This window comes from Pteropus medius, unplaced genomic scaffold (assembly GCF_902729225.1).
Source record: "Pteropus medius unplaced genomic scaffold, Ma_sr-lr_union100, whole genome shotgun sequence".
Classification (NCBI taxonomy): Eukaryota; Metazoa; Chordata; class Mammalia; order Chiroptera; family Pteropodidae; genus Pteropus; species Pteropus medius.
In genome coordinates, this window is record NW_024356397.1 from 1,287,584 (window position 1) to 1,303,500 (window position 15,917).

A 15,917-nucleotide genomic window follows, 5' to 3' on the forward strand; every position below is an offset into this window, starting at 1 on the left:
CACTGCAAGTAAACATTGTGATGCTTCCCACAACCCTCCTCTTGTTCCTTATATTTATGGCCTCTGATGTTCTGGAGGTGGTCATAGTTGTTTTGTTTTTTTAATAAGCTTTATTTTTTTAGAACAGTTTTAAGTTTATAGAAAAATTGAGGTGATACAGACAATTTATATTCCCCACACATGGTTCCCTGTCTTATCTTAACATTAATATGGTATGTTTGTTACCTTAATGAACAAATATTGATTCATGATAATTAATTAAACTCTATACTTTATTCAGATTTCTTTAGTTTTTACCTAATGTCCTTCTTCTCTTCCAGTATCTTATCTAGGATATCATGTTACATTTAGTTGTCACATTTCCTTAGGCTCCTCTTAATTGTGATAGCTTCTCATAATTTCTTTGTTTTTGATGATCCTGATAGTTTTGAGTAGTATATGGGTATTTTGTGAAATGTTCCTTTTTTGGGATTTGTTTTTCTTGTGATTATAGGTTTATTTTTGATTTAATATAACACTATGCCTGTCAACATGTTTGTACATTCTTTTCATGTGACATCCATTTTAATAATAATATAGCATTTTTCAAACATCATTTTTAATGATGAAAATCTCTGCTCTGTTATTTAAGATTTGTGTGACTTTGGACATATTCTTAAACTTCTCTGAGTCCTTGGTTTTCTCCTCTGTAAATGATACTCACAGGATTATCATGAAACAGACAAGTAGACTGTTAAGCATAGGCAAAACACAATGCAAAGTTATGTTTAAAGATTGTTCAGGGTAGTGTTTTACTCAAAGTTGGGGAAAAACAGGCAGCCAAGAGGCAATCGCAGTAGCCGAGGCTGCCAGACCTAGGAAGAAGGAAAGGGGGATGGGTACCCAGAAGCAGGACCTGCCTATGCAATTGCAGTGGGACCTGAAAACTGACTGGATATGGATGGGATAAGCTGGGGCCATGGGAGGGGACAAGAACATCTTCCTTGTTGGGATCCTCTAGGACAGCGGTCCCCAACCTTTTCGGCACCAAGGACTAGGCGAGCTCCTGTGAGAAACTAATGCCTGATGATATGAGGTGGAGCTGAGGTAGTGATGCTGCACTGGGGAGTGGCTGCAAATACAGATGAATCTTTGCTGGCTAGCAGGCTGCTCACCTCCTGCTGTGCAGCCTGGTTCCTAAGAGGTTACAGACCAGTACCAGTCTGTGGCCAGGGGTTGGGGACCCCTGATCTATGACCAAGAGAAATTTAGTATCCTTGAGGGTCATTGAAGAGGGGAAGGCAGACTTGTTGGCAAGGGGGAGGCGGGGAGGCAGGTGCTTGGATTTTGATGTGTTTCATTTCAGCTGGTGGCTGCCTATCCAAGCAATGATGTCTTACAGAGAATTAGAGATCTGGGCCCGAAGGAAGGTGAAATCTCAGGGCTCAGAGTGGATGGGCTCTGCAGAGGCTAATCTTGGAACTCTGGAACAACCAAGCTAGAAAGGGGCTAGAGATCATCTCAACGCTATCACAACTGCTGCCATTTACAGTGTCCCCTAAGGCCTGGTGCTGTGTAAGACCTGTCACCTTTTTCTTCACCCTGAATTGACCCTGCAAGCAGGGTGTTTTACACATGATAAAATATGTGTGCTTTTACACAGGATAAAACTGAGAGTCTAAGTGTTCAGTATCTTGCCTGAGGACATAGAACAGTTGGTCACTGAGCGGGAGACAATCCTGTTGTAGTAAAGTCAGAGCTCCCCCACTGTTCTTCCAGTATTAGACCAGAAAGCCAACCCCTTATTGGCAAATGAGGAACCTGAGCCCCAGAAAGAGAAAATAACTTGCACAAGGGCACTCAGGTAGTCAGAAACTACGCTAGGGCTATAAACCAGGTATCTGTAACTAGACTGACCCTGAGGGGCACCCAAAGTTAGAGGGACCTGGGCAGATAAGAAAAGCCAGTAGAGAAAACATACAAAAAGAAACGAATGAAAAACTTCTCAGCAGGGTTCATTCTCAAGGTCTTGCCTACAGTTTTCCATATTACTTCTTCTTTCCCCACCATACACCCCACACTTGCTGCCCAGGTTACCTAGAGTTTCTCGCTGCACCTTATGACACTCTACCTTATCAGGCCAGGAATGCCTTACTGCCCTCAACACTTCTGGAAAACTTCTGTTCATTCAAGACCCAGCTTAAGCATCATGTGCTCTGTGAGGTCTTCTCATTCAAGCCTCAGGAGAAGACACTCCCTCTCAGGACACTGTACAGCAGCAGTCCCCAACCTTTTTGGCACCAAGGACTGGGCAGGCTCCTATGAGAATCTAATGCCTGATGAACTGAGGTGGAGCTGAGGCGGTGATGCTAGCGCTGGGGAGCTGCAAATACAGATGAAGCTTTGCTGCCACCGCTGCTCACCTCCTGCTATGTGGCCAGGTTCCTAACAGGCCACAGATGGTAAGGTCTGAGGCCTGGGGGTTGGAGCCCCCTTCTGTACAGGACAAAGTGAGTTGTGGGTCTCTGAACATCTTCAGAGCAGCAATTTCATCGTATTCAACCTTCTTTCCCAAGTGCCCTGCATGACATCACACCAAATAAAGACTTGTGGAGGGAAAGGAAAAGAAGAGAGACAGAGGAGCCCAGGATGCAGAGTCAGGAAAGCTGACTATCTCTTTCTTGTACACACCTACCCTCAGTCACTGGTCATAATTACAGTGGACTGGATGCCCACAGAAGCATACATGCATTTGGCAAATAGGAAAAGCAGTGATGGGGCAGAGCGGACAGGCATATGATCACCATATTTATGTTTGCACGTACATAGATTACACATAAACTGCATATTTACACATGAGAAATGGTACCAGCAGGTTAAGAATTCCTGGAACAAGGGCTTTGATGAACGCTGAAGTGGCAGATTCTCAGCTGAGGCCTACAAGGGAGAATGGTAATGAGGAGGAGTTGAGAGACAGTCTTCTGGGCAGAGAGGTGGGCAGCTATGTGAATAGCCCTCTGGGAAAGAGTGGGCCTCCTGAGGATGGGCCAGGGTAGACAGGCGCTGCTGTACACACTCAGCTGTCAGCCGTGCTTCTGGGTCTGCATCCCAACAGTCCTCTAGGAGTTCTCTCAGGCCAGCAGGGTCCTAGGAAGAATGACCGGGAGGTAAGCTTAACCCCAGGATCCTGAGTGGCCCTGAGTGGCCCCCAGGATTAAAAGGGATCCACCATTCCTGTTTTCAACACTCTTATTCTGATCCTTCCTGGAGTAAGCCTCCTTTTCCCTCTCACTGAAATCCTGCCCTCTGCATCTTGTTCCCTGGGACAGGTTTTTGGGGGCTTTCCAAAGAGTCCACCTTTTCCTCTGAGGCACTAATTTCAGTTAACCGCTTAACATGTTGATGGGAAATTGCTCTCTTTCCTTTCAGGCAAATCAGGGTCTTCTGCAAACAATTCTTGGGCCTCTGTTTTCTAATCCAGAAGATACTTGTGCATTAGGAATTTCAGACCATGTATTTCAGAGTAGGTAGCAGGGTAAAGGACTTTCTTTAGGAAACTATTTGTACAGACCCCTGAATTTTCACTTTAGGCCACTGCTTTAACTCTTTAACCCTTTATACCTAGAACTGGATTTTATTGAGTCATAGTACAAACCAAGATGTGTAGGACAGAACAAAGAATTATTGGATTGAACGCTGGGCTCCAGTGTACCAAGAGAGGAGCCATCTTGGGGGCAGAGCTCAGGGCAGCAGCAAAGCCAAGGAGGGCATCCTAGAGCAGGGGGCTGAGGAAGAGGGCTAACCGATGGTGAGGAGAAGACAGACCGGGCAAGACTGACCAGAAGGAAGGTGGGAGTCTCAGAATGGGCTGCATGAGACTTATGGTGGAAGAGGATGAACTGAGGTACAGAGAAAGTTTGCCCAGCTCTGGACGAACATGAGCAAGGAGTGGTGGAAGATGAGGAGATAAGAGTAGAGGGACTGGTTCTAGCAGACAAGGCCTTGAAGCCCATGCCCAGACTCTCCAAATCCCCAGCCCACCAGCCTGTGTGGCCTCTTACTGTGGCGAAGCAGTGCCAGGTGGGTGGGATGTAGGGACGCCTTCTCTCTTCTACTGCCAAGGTCCACAGTTCACAGGTGGTAGGGGTGCTGCCCAGTTCTGCCTCGTAGGCCAGTTGAAAGGGTGGTGGCCTGCTGTCTGGAGAAAAGCACATGGGGCTAGATGTTGCTAATGCTAGCAGTGTCTTCCTTGTGGAAAGAGCAAGGGGGACTAGGACAGAGCTTCCTGGGTTAGGAGGTAGGTGGGTCTGGAATGGATGGGTGAGGCATCAGGGAAAAGTCGGGGACTACTGCACTCATCCTTACCAGGCCGCAAATCTTGGCAGCGGCTCAGGATCTCCCATAGGAGCAGAGCCAGAGAATAAACATCAGCTCGCCGGAGGGCCATACCCCAGTTCTGTAGGTCCAGGGTCTTGTCCAAGAGCTCTGGCGCCATGTACCTCTGGGTACCAGCCTGGAGAGGGAGGCATGGAGGGTCAAGAATTGTCTCCTTGGCAACCCTCACCATAACACTGGTCCATGCAACATCCCCTCAACTACAGACTTAGAAATGCCCCAAATTCTATAGGCATTGCTGCACTGTTGCTATAGCAATGGGCGTATCTTCATTAGCACCACCACTGTCATCTTGGGCCTCATCTTTATCCAGAGTACTCACTTCCATGATGGCAGCTGGGCCTCGGGGTTGAGTAGGGGCCCAGGTGGGGGCCTGAGTGAGGCCAGGGAGTACCAAAGCAAGGCCCAGGTCTCCGATAGCACATGACCCATCCTCCCGAATGAGCACATTCTGGCTGCTCAGATCTCGGTGGGCAATACCTGGTTTATACTGGCCTGTGGGAGAAGCCAAAGATGAAAAGGTATGGATCTTCCTCCTTTCTCTTTTGACTCAATCCTTCCCCTCCAAGCCAAGGAAGAATCAGAAAAACAGCAATGATTCCCATGACTTCCTGCTCTCAGTTCACTCACCATCCTGCCAGCGCTCCTCATGGAGAAATGCCAGGCCCTGCGCCAGGGAAAGTGCCATCCTCAGGGAACTTCCCCAGTCACTGGTGTGCTGGGTCAAGTAGTGGCACAGGGAACCCTGGGGAGAAGTAGAGAGAACAAGGGAAAACACAAAGCTGGAGGTGGCTTATCCACCCCAGGAAGCAGAGATCAATTGACAGACTTCCTCCTGTATCTCCCAGCAGACCGACACACTGACACATGCAGGCCAAGACAACGGGCAGTAGAGATGTGAGAATGTGCATCAGTCAGACTAACAGGAAAAACAGTAACTCTAGTTCAAGTGGCCCGAGCACTTTCTGTGGGCCAGGCCTCTTGTAATCCTCACAACAACCCTAGAAGGTAGATACTCCTGTGACTCCCATTTTATAGATGAGAAGCTTGAGAGAGCTAAGTAAGCTTGCCAGAAGTCATTTCATGAGAGAGAAAGAGAGCTTGGACCCAAGAAGTCTGACTCTAGTATCACTTGTTATTAACCATCTTATGCTGCCTCAGGGGGCTTGGGACAAAGACAGAGCAGAAGAGGCACTCCTCCTGAACCACCTGGCCTGAGGTGTCAGGCTTCTATGATAGAGCTATCAGATGAGTAGAGCTATTAGGTAGGAGAGCAGTGGGTAGGGAGCAAGTAGGAATTGGAGGGGAAAGAACAATAGAGTCTCTCATTCGACAAACATTGAACACCTTCAGTGTGCAGGGAAAGTTAAACAAACAAAACCCATAAAGCAGTGATTTTTGAGGTGGGCAATGAGGCACATGGTCAAAGAAGGGACTTTCCAGAATTCAAGATTTCAGAGGTGGCAGAGCTGTAGGTGCTGATAAAGACCTAAGTCCTTAGTAGGCCCACAAGACTGGGTGTGGTCTGGCCCTGCCTACCTCTTCCTCTTTATCCTCATTGTTTCCTGTCCTCCCCTTGAGTCAAGTCTCCTTTTCTCTTATAGTACCATGGCCCTCTGTTTCGGCACCTAACACACTTAACATTTTATACTTATTTTTGTACTTAACCCACTTCTGTCTTCCCTACTACTCTATAAAATCTGTAAAGGCAGGGAGGGACTGGGTATGTTCTTCCTAGCACTCAGCACAATGCCAGACACACAACTTATAAATAGTCGTTGAATGAATATATGGATGGGTTTGGAGGGCTGTGCCTTGAGGTATTTCTTTAACAATGATTTTCTTTAAGGTATAGAATATGAATAGTTTTGATTTCCCCCTTTCTTTATCTATTTTATAAGTTAATCATGAGCAGGTATTTCTTGTGTAATAAAAACATAAACAATAAAAATAATTTCTCATGTTTTAGAGAAGAGGAAATGTAAAGCAGAAGAACAAGCGTAGACAGGGCCCAGCTGCCAACCAGCACTCCTGTCCATCCACATTCATACACAGGCAAACACACACATGTACATTCTTTGGTCCTCACCTTGGGGTGCAGCTCCAACACCAGCAGGGGCCCACAAGGCAGGGGGCCAGGGCCCCCCCTGCTGGCCGTGATAAAGCGGACAATGTGGTCATGTCGTAGGCCTGGCAGCTCATACAATGCTCTCTCAGCTCGGAACTGGGCCGCAGCCCTCAGGGGGAAGGCCTTGATGGCTACCAGCTTGCCTTGCAGCTGCCCAGCCCACACAACTGCGTGACTTCCTTCCCGTATTACCTGGTGGGGATACGGTGCTGGGTGCTGGCCTTAGCTAGTACCAGTGCTAGGCTTCCTCCCCAGCACAGACACTGGGAGTGCCTAAAGGACCCTTCCCTTCCTCCCTGGGCACCTGGGAGAAGCACAGGTCAGGCAGCTGAGGCAGCTCCACACTCCAGTCCCTGTCTGAGTCTGAGTCTGGCTCTGGCTCTGACTCTGGCTCTGGCACACCTTGCACTCTGCAGACCTTTCGCTGTAGCAGGGCTGGAGTAGAGAAGAGCATTAGGGTCAGGGTGCACAGGCATGGAGACTGGGAAGGGGGCTTTGTGGGAGGTAATAGGGATCAGGCTGCAGAGGTCTCAGAGCCATGGGGTCAGGGGAGCTTAGAGAGGGGTCAGAACTCCAGGGCAGTGTCTTGGGGTCACAAAGAAGGGAGGAGGCAGATTAATACCCAAGATGATGCTGCCCAGCAGCAGGAGGAGGAACAGCCCCAGTAGCACCAGCGCCATCCAAATAGACTCGCCTGGGTATTAAGGCAAAGATGCAGGCTGGATGAGCCCTGCCCCAAATCCACTCTCTGCTCCTCTCCCCCTCCTCAGAGATATTGCTTCTCAACCCACCCCCACCCTGGTCGCAAGCCCCCTTATCTCCCAGTCACCAGGGCAACCAACTTCTCAAGGCCAGGAGGAGGGAAGCTTGGGACAGGGGTAGAGTGAGAACTGACCCTGATTCTACCTCTCATCCTAACCTGGGCCCCAGCCCCCACCCAGCTTCAGCACCCCAGGGGCCTACCTGGGGTGGCCAGGGGACCCTGGAAGCCAGGAGTCCCAGGGCTGCCCAGAGGAGGCAGATGGCTGTAATTAGCATTGCAGAAGTCAGTGCCACAGGAACAGGTGAAGAGAGTGGAGCCCGGGCTGGGCTGGGCTCTGGGGCTTGGGTCACAGTGGGGCGACTCACAGCCTGGCTCATCACTGTCTCGGCATCCTGATAGGATGGGATTAGGAAAATGGGAGATAAAAAGAGGAAGGGAGATGGGGGTGGGAGTGGGGGGTGGGGGTTGGAGCGTGAGTGCATATAATGGGGTCTGGGAACAGAGAGTAAATTCCTTCTTTGAGGTATCCCTTCCAACTCATATGGCTTCTCTTTCCCTCCACACATTCCACTTCTCCTCCTCTCCCTCAGTTGCCACCCCCACCCCAGGATGTGCCTGTCTCCCACCCTGTCACCTGCCATATACTTTTCCATTCACCTTGCATCTCCACCTGTGCCAGGTCTTGGGTCAGGTTCCAGATCCCAAAGCAGCAGCGGCTGTAGAGGCAGCGGATAGCCCTGGGGGGCCCTGGTCCTGCATCTAGCAGCTGCCCCAGTGTTTGTGTGCTCCCCCGCACTCCGGGGGCCTCAAAAAACACACAGGTCCGCCTGCTTGGGGGTGCTGTGGCCCACGGTGGAGAAAGGGGAAGGGTCAAGATGGGAGTAAATACAGGGGCAAAAGCAGCAGCGAAAAGGAGAGACAAAGCATGTTTCATATCCCAGGGCCAGCATGGTAAAGCCATAGGAGGGAACAGGGTCAGCAGAGTTTTGGAACCGGACCCCCACCAAGGGGACACGCCTCTACCCTTCACTCTCACTCACCCACCCCACTCGCCACTCTTCTAAAGGGGTGGCTGGTGCTTCAAGTGCCCCTTTCTTTCATTGGGTGAATGGAAAGACACTTACCTTGCACAGCTGCAGGAAGCAGTGCCCAAAGTCCCAGAGTACCCAGCATCATTTCGAAGGAGGCAGCAACAGGAGGGGAGCATGAGCCAGCACAGCTGCCCCTGCCCAGAGCTTCCCTCAGATACAGGGCACTGTGGGGCTTCTGATCCCTCAGTCCCCAACTCCGCCCCCCTCCCTCTTCCCAGTCTCTGTGGGGGAGACGGCTGCTGTGGGGGAGAGGATGGTTGTGGGGAAAAGCAGGGAGAGAGAGGGAGGAGTGGAGAACCAATCTCATATCCTCCTCTCTTCAGCCACCTCCTCGTTTCTCTGCAAAGTGGGAGGAGGAGGCCTTGGAGGCCCAGCTGAGAACCAAGTGATGCTTAACTTCAAACCTCTGCCCTTTGCTGACCCTGAAAGAAAGTACTGGATCCTATAGCCAGGAAACCACAGTGAGGTGAAGTGCTCAGTGCCAGTCAGCTATGTCCAAGATCCCTTCTAACCCCTATTTTCAGGGCTCAGATCCACAGCTCCCGGGCAGAAAAGTTTCACAGCCCATACTACGTTTGACCTCATTTTCCAAACTCAAACATTAGACAGTAGTTATATAAAATTTCTCAGAGTTTAAAAAAAACATATTAAAAATGGTATAATGGTAAATTTTGTTACCAAAATTTAAAAAATCACTTTGAGTCACGCACTGAACAAATCACCATTATTGAGAATGTAACAAACTTTTATTGAGCACCTATGTGCTACAGCACAGCTAGGGCTATGCATTTTACAATCATCTCATCTAATTCTCCCACTAAACTATTTATTATCTTCACCTTATGAGTAAGAAAGCTGAGCTTAGGTATCTAGCCCAAGGTGATTTGAACTTAGGTAAGTCTGACTCCAAAGCTCTGTTCTTTGCATTATGCCATGATGCCTGAAAACAAATACAAATGCAGCAATAAAAATTTCCACTAAATACAGTATTTGAATATTTGATTTGGATTGTTGAGAAAATAGGCACATTACCTGCTAGCAGGCCATTAACTGGAAAGGGAAAGTACAGTTCAAACTATCACCACCAGAGGCCAGCAGACATAGGAGAAACTCGGGTGTTTAGTGAGGGGGCAGCAAGAGCCTCTTCTGATTATCTATAGTACACCTCCTATATCTATTAAGCTGCAGGGACTGTAAAATGTGAAGGAAGGGTACAAGGTGTGTAGAGGGAATGTCTGCATGGAGATAGAGAGGTCTATAGTTTGTGGTGCAACAGAGGGACAGGATTCCAACACCACTGGACTCAGAAACTACAGTTATAGATCATCATTTCTGCACCTGTGAACAGCTGGTTCCCATGAAAATTAGAATCAGAGGGGACTAGCATCCTGTTTTCAGAGCCTTCTGTCCCTCTGGTGGCTGCCTGGAAATTCTTTCTGGGAATGGTCTTAGAACAGGGATGAAAGTCTGAGTATTGATTGATTCTGGAGCCTTTCTCCTAGGGAGCCTGAATGAAAGAAGACAGTAAAAGCTCCAGTAGTTTGTGAGGCCAAAGCTGGAGGAAGGATGAAGGCTAGAGGCAGATAGACAGCTGCTCATCCCTCCATAGGCGCTTCTGGGAGTCTGCAGGACTCTGTCCGTGAGATGACTGGAATGTACTTAGCTATAGCTATCATCCTTACCAGCTCCAGATCACATAAATGGGTGGGTGGATGGGGGAGTTAAAGGTCAAATAACTTCTTGCATCTGGAGTGTTTCAGGACTATATCTCCTCTAGAGGGAAGCAAGGTAAGGATCAGGCAGGAAGGCAGAATCTCCTCACCCAAAGGCTTGGATAACTACTCTCAAAGATAGAAACATTCCAGCCAGGTTTACTGAAAGTACACCTGCTCTGGGCAGAGTTTAGAGTTGAGATGGCGATGGAAGGGGTAAAACTCTGAGAGCTAAGGGATTAGGAAGGTCCTGAGAAAGGACTTCCTCATAGGAATAAAGTCTTCCTGGTTCCACATACACAAAGAACTTCGTCTGAATCCCAATTAGATCTGCAGTGGCCCAATAATCAACCTTTGACCCCACTAGCCACAAGGCTAAAGTGCATTGTTTATTCATTCAACTCAAAAAAATTAGAGGTCCCAGTCATAAAAGGTATTTTATTTATCCTTGTGCTGGGTCTACAAGGATACGTGATTCCTGCCCTCCAGGAACTCAGTCTAGAAAGGCAGGAAGATAAATCAACAAGCAATCAGAAAATTATGTATCAGACCACGGGTATGAACAAGCAGCTATATAAGCAGAAAGATCAAACAAGCTAATTCTGTCCAGGGCATAAAAGAGAAGGGAAAAAAGGTACCCAGAGGGTTTCACAGAGAAATTCTTTCTGTGAAAGTATGTGTCCCAAAGGTAAACATATTCAAAAGAAGTAAAAGAACTGGAGCTCAATGAGACTAGAAGCAAGGATATCAGTTACAATACCTAAGCAGTAGCCAAGGTGAGCACTAGGAAAGTGGAAATAAAAATAAGAAAGGAAAAAAATTGAGATACATTGTATTGGTAATATTAATAGGATTGGTAATCAAATAAATGTTGGGAGATGAAAGGGAGAATTAAAAGATGATTCTGAGGCATCAAAAATAAATGCTCAACTCTATGGCCATGCCACCCTGAATGTGCCTGATCTTGTCTGATCTTGGAAGCTAAGCAGGGTCGGGCCTGGTTAGTACTTGAATGGGAGACTACCTAGGAATACTGGTGCTGTAGGCATTAAAAAAATAATAATAATAAAAATAAAAAGAATAAATGCTCAAGAAGTAGTAATACTGTTAAGTGAGATGGGGAACACAAGGGTTATTTCCCCTTCTTGCATGATGAGTTTGAGTTATCTCATCTAGTAAGCAGGCTGTCAGGTTGAGAGAGAATTTAGGGCTTAATATCTGGGAGTCACTAACATGTATTTAATAACTAAAGAGTAGACATGACTTGTTTAAGGGGGTAAAAAGTAAAGTATGGAAAGGACACAAGACAGGGAAACATCAACATTTAAGGGACAGAGAAAGAAATGGCTACAAAGGAGACTAAAAAGAATAGTCAGCAAGGCTAAAGGAGAACCAGGAGAGTATCAGTTCCACACTCTGTGGAAGAAAGCTCTAAGATGCACATTGTTGCAGAGAGATCTGAGGCTATGGACTTAAAGACCACTGGAGCTGGCAACCAAGTGGCTGATGTTAAGAAACAATTTGGTAAATGATGGGTGCTGAACAAAGTGGCCTGAGGAATGAGTAAAAGAGAAAAATTGAGTGTCAACTATTTTCACTTTGGAAATGGAAACTAGATCAGCAGCTTGAAGAGGAAGCAGAAATTTTTTCAAAATGGAAGGAAGGGATTTTAACATACTTACAGGCTTACAAAAGAGAACCAGACTGAAGACAAAAGGGAGAAATATCAAAACAAAGAACAAAAAGAAATCGAAGAAAATGAGCATAAGTGGCAGGAGTGGCCTTGCAATGAAGAAATATTTTCTCCTAAGAAACTGGTGAATACATAGATGTAGGGATAGAACAGGGAAGTTTGAGGAAATTCATGCTTCCATTTTCCCCATGAACGAGGAAGCAGATCATCTGCTGAAAAACTGGGTCAGAATTGGGAAACTTGAAATTAGTGGTATCTGTCTCACTTGCCAGCCTGTGAAGCACTTGGTGGCAGGGCCTGCTTGTCTTATTTCATTTTTATTCTCAACCTAGTTTAGTAATCAGCACTAAGTACCCAGTAAGGACTTAAGAAATGTTTATTGAATGAATAGATGGCACTACTATTAAACACCCATTTAAGGCTGCAAAACCAAAACCAAAAAACAAAAAAATTCCCAAACGACCCCTCCCCAATAAAGTCAAATGTTAAAATGTTATATTGCTGCCAGCTACATAAGGAAATCAAATGGCTGAATTTACCCACTGGTGATCGACAAAGTAGACACAGGAAGTCAACTGAGTAAAATAATAGAGAATGTTGGTAGCCATGGTATAAACAATTAATCAAGGATTCTTATATAGGTCGGAAGGGAAGTGAAACTGTAGGGAAATTGGAAAGACTGTCAGAGTAACTTCAATTTCAGTTTCAGAAGGGATGTCACAATCCAGATCCCATCATGTTAGATACAGGCTGGTATTAACTGAATGTAAAATATGTTGGGGCTAGATCTTGGTTCCAATATAATTCTCCAATAAAAAGAACCAACGCTCCTTGGAGAAATGGCTGATTCCAGGGCTGGGGCAGGGAAAATACAAGATGAACCTGAAGCATCTTGTTTAACAGAAAGTTTAAAAAGTGCTCAAAAAAATAATGTAGACATACCAAAGGGACACAGGAGCCAACCTGAAAGAGCTCGCAAAGGCCAAAGCTGAGACAATCTGAACAATGTAGTATTGGATTATAACAAAGTATAAAATAAATATACCCAATAATTAACCCAAGTATAAAAAAATGAGTGCATACTAATTTAAACTAATGGGGAGAAGAGTTTCCTCACAGAATTCCAAATGTTCTATGTAGATACTGCCCCCATCCCAGGAGAGTAAGCTTAATTCCCATTAAAGGCGGGCCAGATTTACTGACTTGCTTCTGAAGAATAGGAAAAGAGAAACTGGAGAAACTTGGCAAACACTACCTTAACCAACTGATGGTTACCATCAGTAATGTCATGTGGCTATTATCACAGATCCCTTGATAGCATGTGATGAGGACATTTCACCTGGGTGATATTTTTTCCCCAAACCCATAAGCTCATTCTAATAATGAGAAAAACATTAGACAAACTCAGATTTGGGGATATTCTACAGGACACCTGGCCAACACGTGCCAAAACTGTCAGGTCATGAAAAAAACTGTCACAGACCAGCGAAGACTGGGGAAACACATCAACTAAATGCAATCTGACATTCTGGAATAGATCCTGGAACAGAAAGATGACATCCATGTTAAAACTGGTGAAACCTATAAAGCCTGGGGTTATGAACCAATGTCGGTTTCTTAGTTTTGACAATATACCATAATAAGTTAACAATGGGGAAAATTAGGTAAGGGGTATACGGAAACTTTGTGCTAAATTTGTAACTTTCCTTTACATTTAAAAGTATTCCAAAATAAAAAGATTAAACAAAATTGGGGGCTGCCCCATTTCTCTTGGTCCTCCACATTTCTACGTAGTCATGGCACACTGATCTAGTCATGACACTATCTACCTGGGAATTAAGTGTAGGGCAATCATGCTGATTAGCATGTGTAGGAGTACAACAATGTAACTGGAATCCTTTGCCAGGTTCGGTATATGAAGTTATATCCACAGTCTCCCCATTCCCAATCCTCTCAACACACCAGAGACATGCCTTTTTATTAAAAAAAATTTTTAATTGGTTTACAAAGGAGCTACAGACTACATTGAAACTAATCTTTGTACAAAAAAGGGGGGGGGAAGCCCCAAAATACCCGGAGACAAAAGGTAGGAGACACAAGAAAGGAAGATACAAAAGAGCAGGAAGAAATTGAAAGACAAAAGATTAGCATCATACATACACAGAATCAGGGGGAAAAGAACAAGAAAGATGAAAGCATTTGAAAGTATTTCCCCACACAGCCCTGGTGATGATCCGATTGGAACCAACAACAAACACAGCATGAGATTATCAAGAGGTTTAAAAAGGCAACAGTGGTATGAAGACAGGTTATTGCCAGTGTTAAGAGAGAAATAAACTTGTTTTAGGCACCAGAGACTGGAGCACTGTCTCTCCCCCCAAAGGATGAGACTCTCATTTTGGGAAGAGGAAGCAGGCCCTGGGGCAGCTGCCATAGGTGTGTGTAGAAAGGGACTCCTCGAGGCAATCTCAGCATATTTTTCCATCTTTCCCCAAAGTCTTTGTGCCCCAGATTCCAGGTGAGGGCTATGGGATGCCATTGGGAGAAAGGGGAGAAATATGAAGACCTGCCCTTGTCCATACTGTTCAAGAGCAGTTGCTGGGAAACTAGAGGGCTGAGTATATGAAGCCCATTCCCCTGTAGAGAAGGCACAGTGTCATTCCTGAAGGTGAAAGAAGAAAACACACACCCCAGGTGAGGTATCGACAGTCCTCACTACCTGCAGCCCCACCTTACCCTCATTTGTTATGCTTTTTTTCTGATACTGAAAAGTGAGCTGAGGGACAAATCACCACACCTCTTCTCACTTAGCAGGCACAAGGCAGGCTGAGGTTGTTTGATAATATAGAAAGAGGGAAATGGGACAATATACTCACTTCTCTCAAGTGAACATTGTGGAGGAAATCTTTTTGGGCCTGGGAAGTCAAATTGGAGAAGATCTATGGGAGGAATGAATCCAGGGGCTCCCTTTTTTCCCTTTCCTAGCCTTCACTCTAAGGCAAGAAAGCCAAATCTGGGAGAGGGAGTAGGAATTTAAGCTTAAGGCTGTTTAATGTCCCTGGGGGCTGGTGTTTAGGGAAAGCAGACAAAGAAAAGAAACAGGTCAACCTCAAAGCTGGTCTGCTCATCCTCCTGGAAGAGGTCTGTAGCCCAGGAGTAGAGCCAAAAGAGGCACCAGAGAGAGCACAGGCTCTCAAACAAAAGTAAAGCAACCTGCCCATATTTTATCAGCAGTTTTCAAAAGCAATGTTTTCCGGGGTTGGAGAAGTGCCATGTCCTCCTCCTTTCCCCAAAGCTACTGCTGCCACCTTTCATCCCTGCACATAAGTTACTGGCTCTCTTCTAAGGGAGATGAAACTCTGAGATTTCACATTTCTCCTCCCAACCTCAAGAGGCTACCCAGCTTTGAATAGGGGAAAGGAGAGCTATGCAAAGGGCCCCTCACTTGAGGAAGCTTCATTTCCTTGGTACCTGGATCTCTGAAATGCGAAACTCGTTTGATCTGATCCCAAGGTCCAAAAGGCATCAGGGTACTTATAACTGAATGAAAACTTTAAGCAAGTAGCACCAGGGCTCCCCAAAAGCACAACAGGGGCCTGATTAATACCCCCAGAAGAACCCCTCAAAAAGTATATAAATTTATTGCATCCTAGCAAAGATCTGCAGCTTCCAGTATTCACACAATGTGAAGATATTGACAATACAAAATATATTCTGAAAGTCAAACATCTGCAGTTCATAGTGCTTTCTCAGATTTGTTAAAAAAATACAATGCTTAGTTTCCTATATAGGATATACAAAAGCAAAAAATATATATATGTATATAGTAGAAACAAATCAATCAGCCATAGTAATTTACAGCTTTTGTCTCTAACTCTCCCCCAACCATAATCTTTACCCCACACTGCAGTCTATACTTTCTGGGATAAAAGGTTCTATTTACTCTGAACCAGGCTGAGAGATATCCATTCAATTTCATTTTGCACAGCACCCACAAACAGGGTGCCAGCTGGAAGGTCCCTGAAGGAAGATGTGGGTTGTTACTGCTCAGGGTAAAGAGTGAGACAGTCGAATGATAAGTACATGAATGTGAATGGGCAATCTGAAAGGACAAGGAAATGAGTGCTTTAATATTACCGCTCCCTTGGGCATGCCC

General features: G+C 45.9%; 1 protein-coding gene and 1 pseudogene across 2 annotated transcripts; one reads left to right on the forward strand and one right to left on the reverse strand.

The window, feature by feature from the left end:
• Nucleotides 1–311: 311 nt before the first annotated feature.
• AMHR2 (anti-Mullerian hormone receptor type 2) lies at nucleotides 312–15,149 on the reverse strand. Of its 2 annotated transcripts, XM_039862184.1 has the most exons (11): nucleotides 8,390–15,149; nucleotides 7,923–8,105; nucleotides 7,466–7,657; nucleotides 7,125–7,196; nucleotides 6,807–6,937; nucleotides 6,464–6,694; nucleotides 5,005–5,119; nucleotides 4,697–4,869; nucleotides 4,345–4,492; nucleotides 4,041–4,177; nucleotides 312–3,126 (listed from the first exon to the last, which is right to left on the reverse strand). In XM_039862184.1, exons 1-11 carry the CDS (start codon nucleotides 8,661–8,663, stop codon nucleotides 2,917–2,919), a joined length of 1,866 nt encoding a protein of 621 aa, XP_039718118.1. In that variant the 5' UTR covers nucleotides 8,664–15,149; the 3' UTR covers nucleotides 312–2,916. The 2 variants fall into 2 exon arrangements, with proteins under 2 accessions (XP_039718118.1, XP_039718117.1); XM_039862183.1 differs by lacking the exon at nucleotides 312–3,126 and having other exon boundaries at nucleotides 3,158–4,177.
• On the forward strand, nucleotides 10,999–11,116 carry LOC120602260 (uncharacterized; annotated as a pseudogene).
• Nucleotides 15,150–15,917: the final 768 nt, after the last annotated feature.

Coding starts and splice junctions, on each gene's coding strand:
- AMHR2 (XM_039862183.1), bottom strand. CDS start 8,663: ATGAGATTGGTTCTCCACTCCTCCCTCTCTCTCCCTGCTTTTCCCCAC. Junction 7,658..7,922: donor GGCACAGGTGGAGATGCAAG/GTGAATGGAAAA, acceptor CCATCCTATCAG/GATGCCGAGACAGTGATGAG. Junction 6,695..6,806: donor CTGACCTGTGCTTCTCCCAG/GTGCCCAGGGAG, acceptor TATCCCCACCAG/GTAATACGGGAAGGAAGTCA.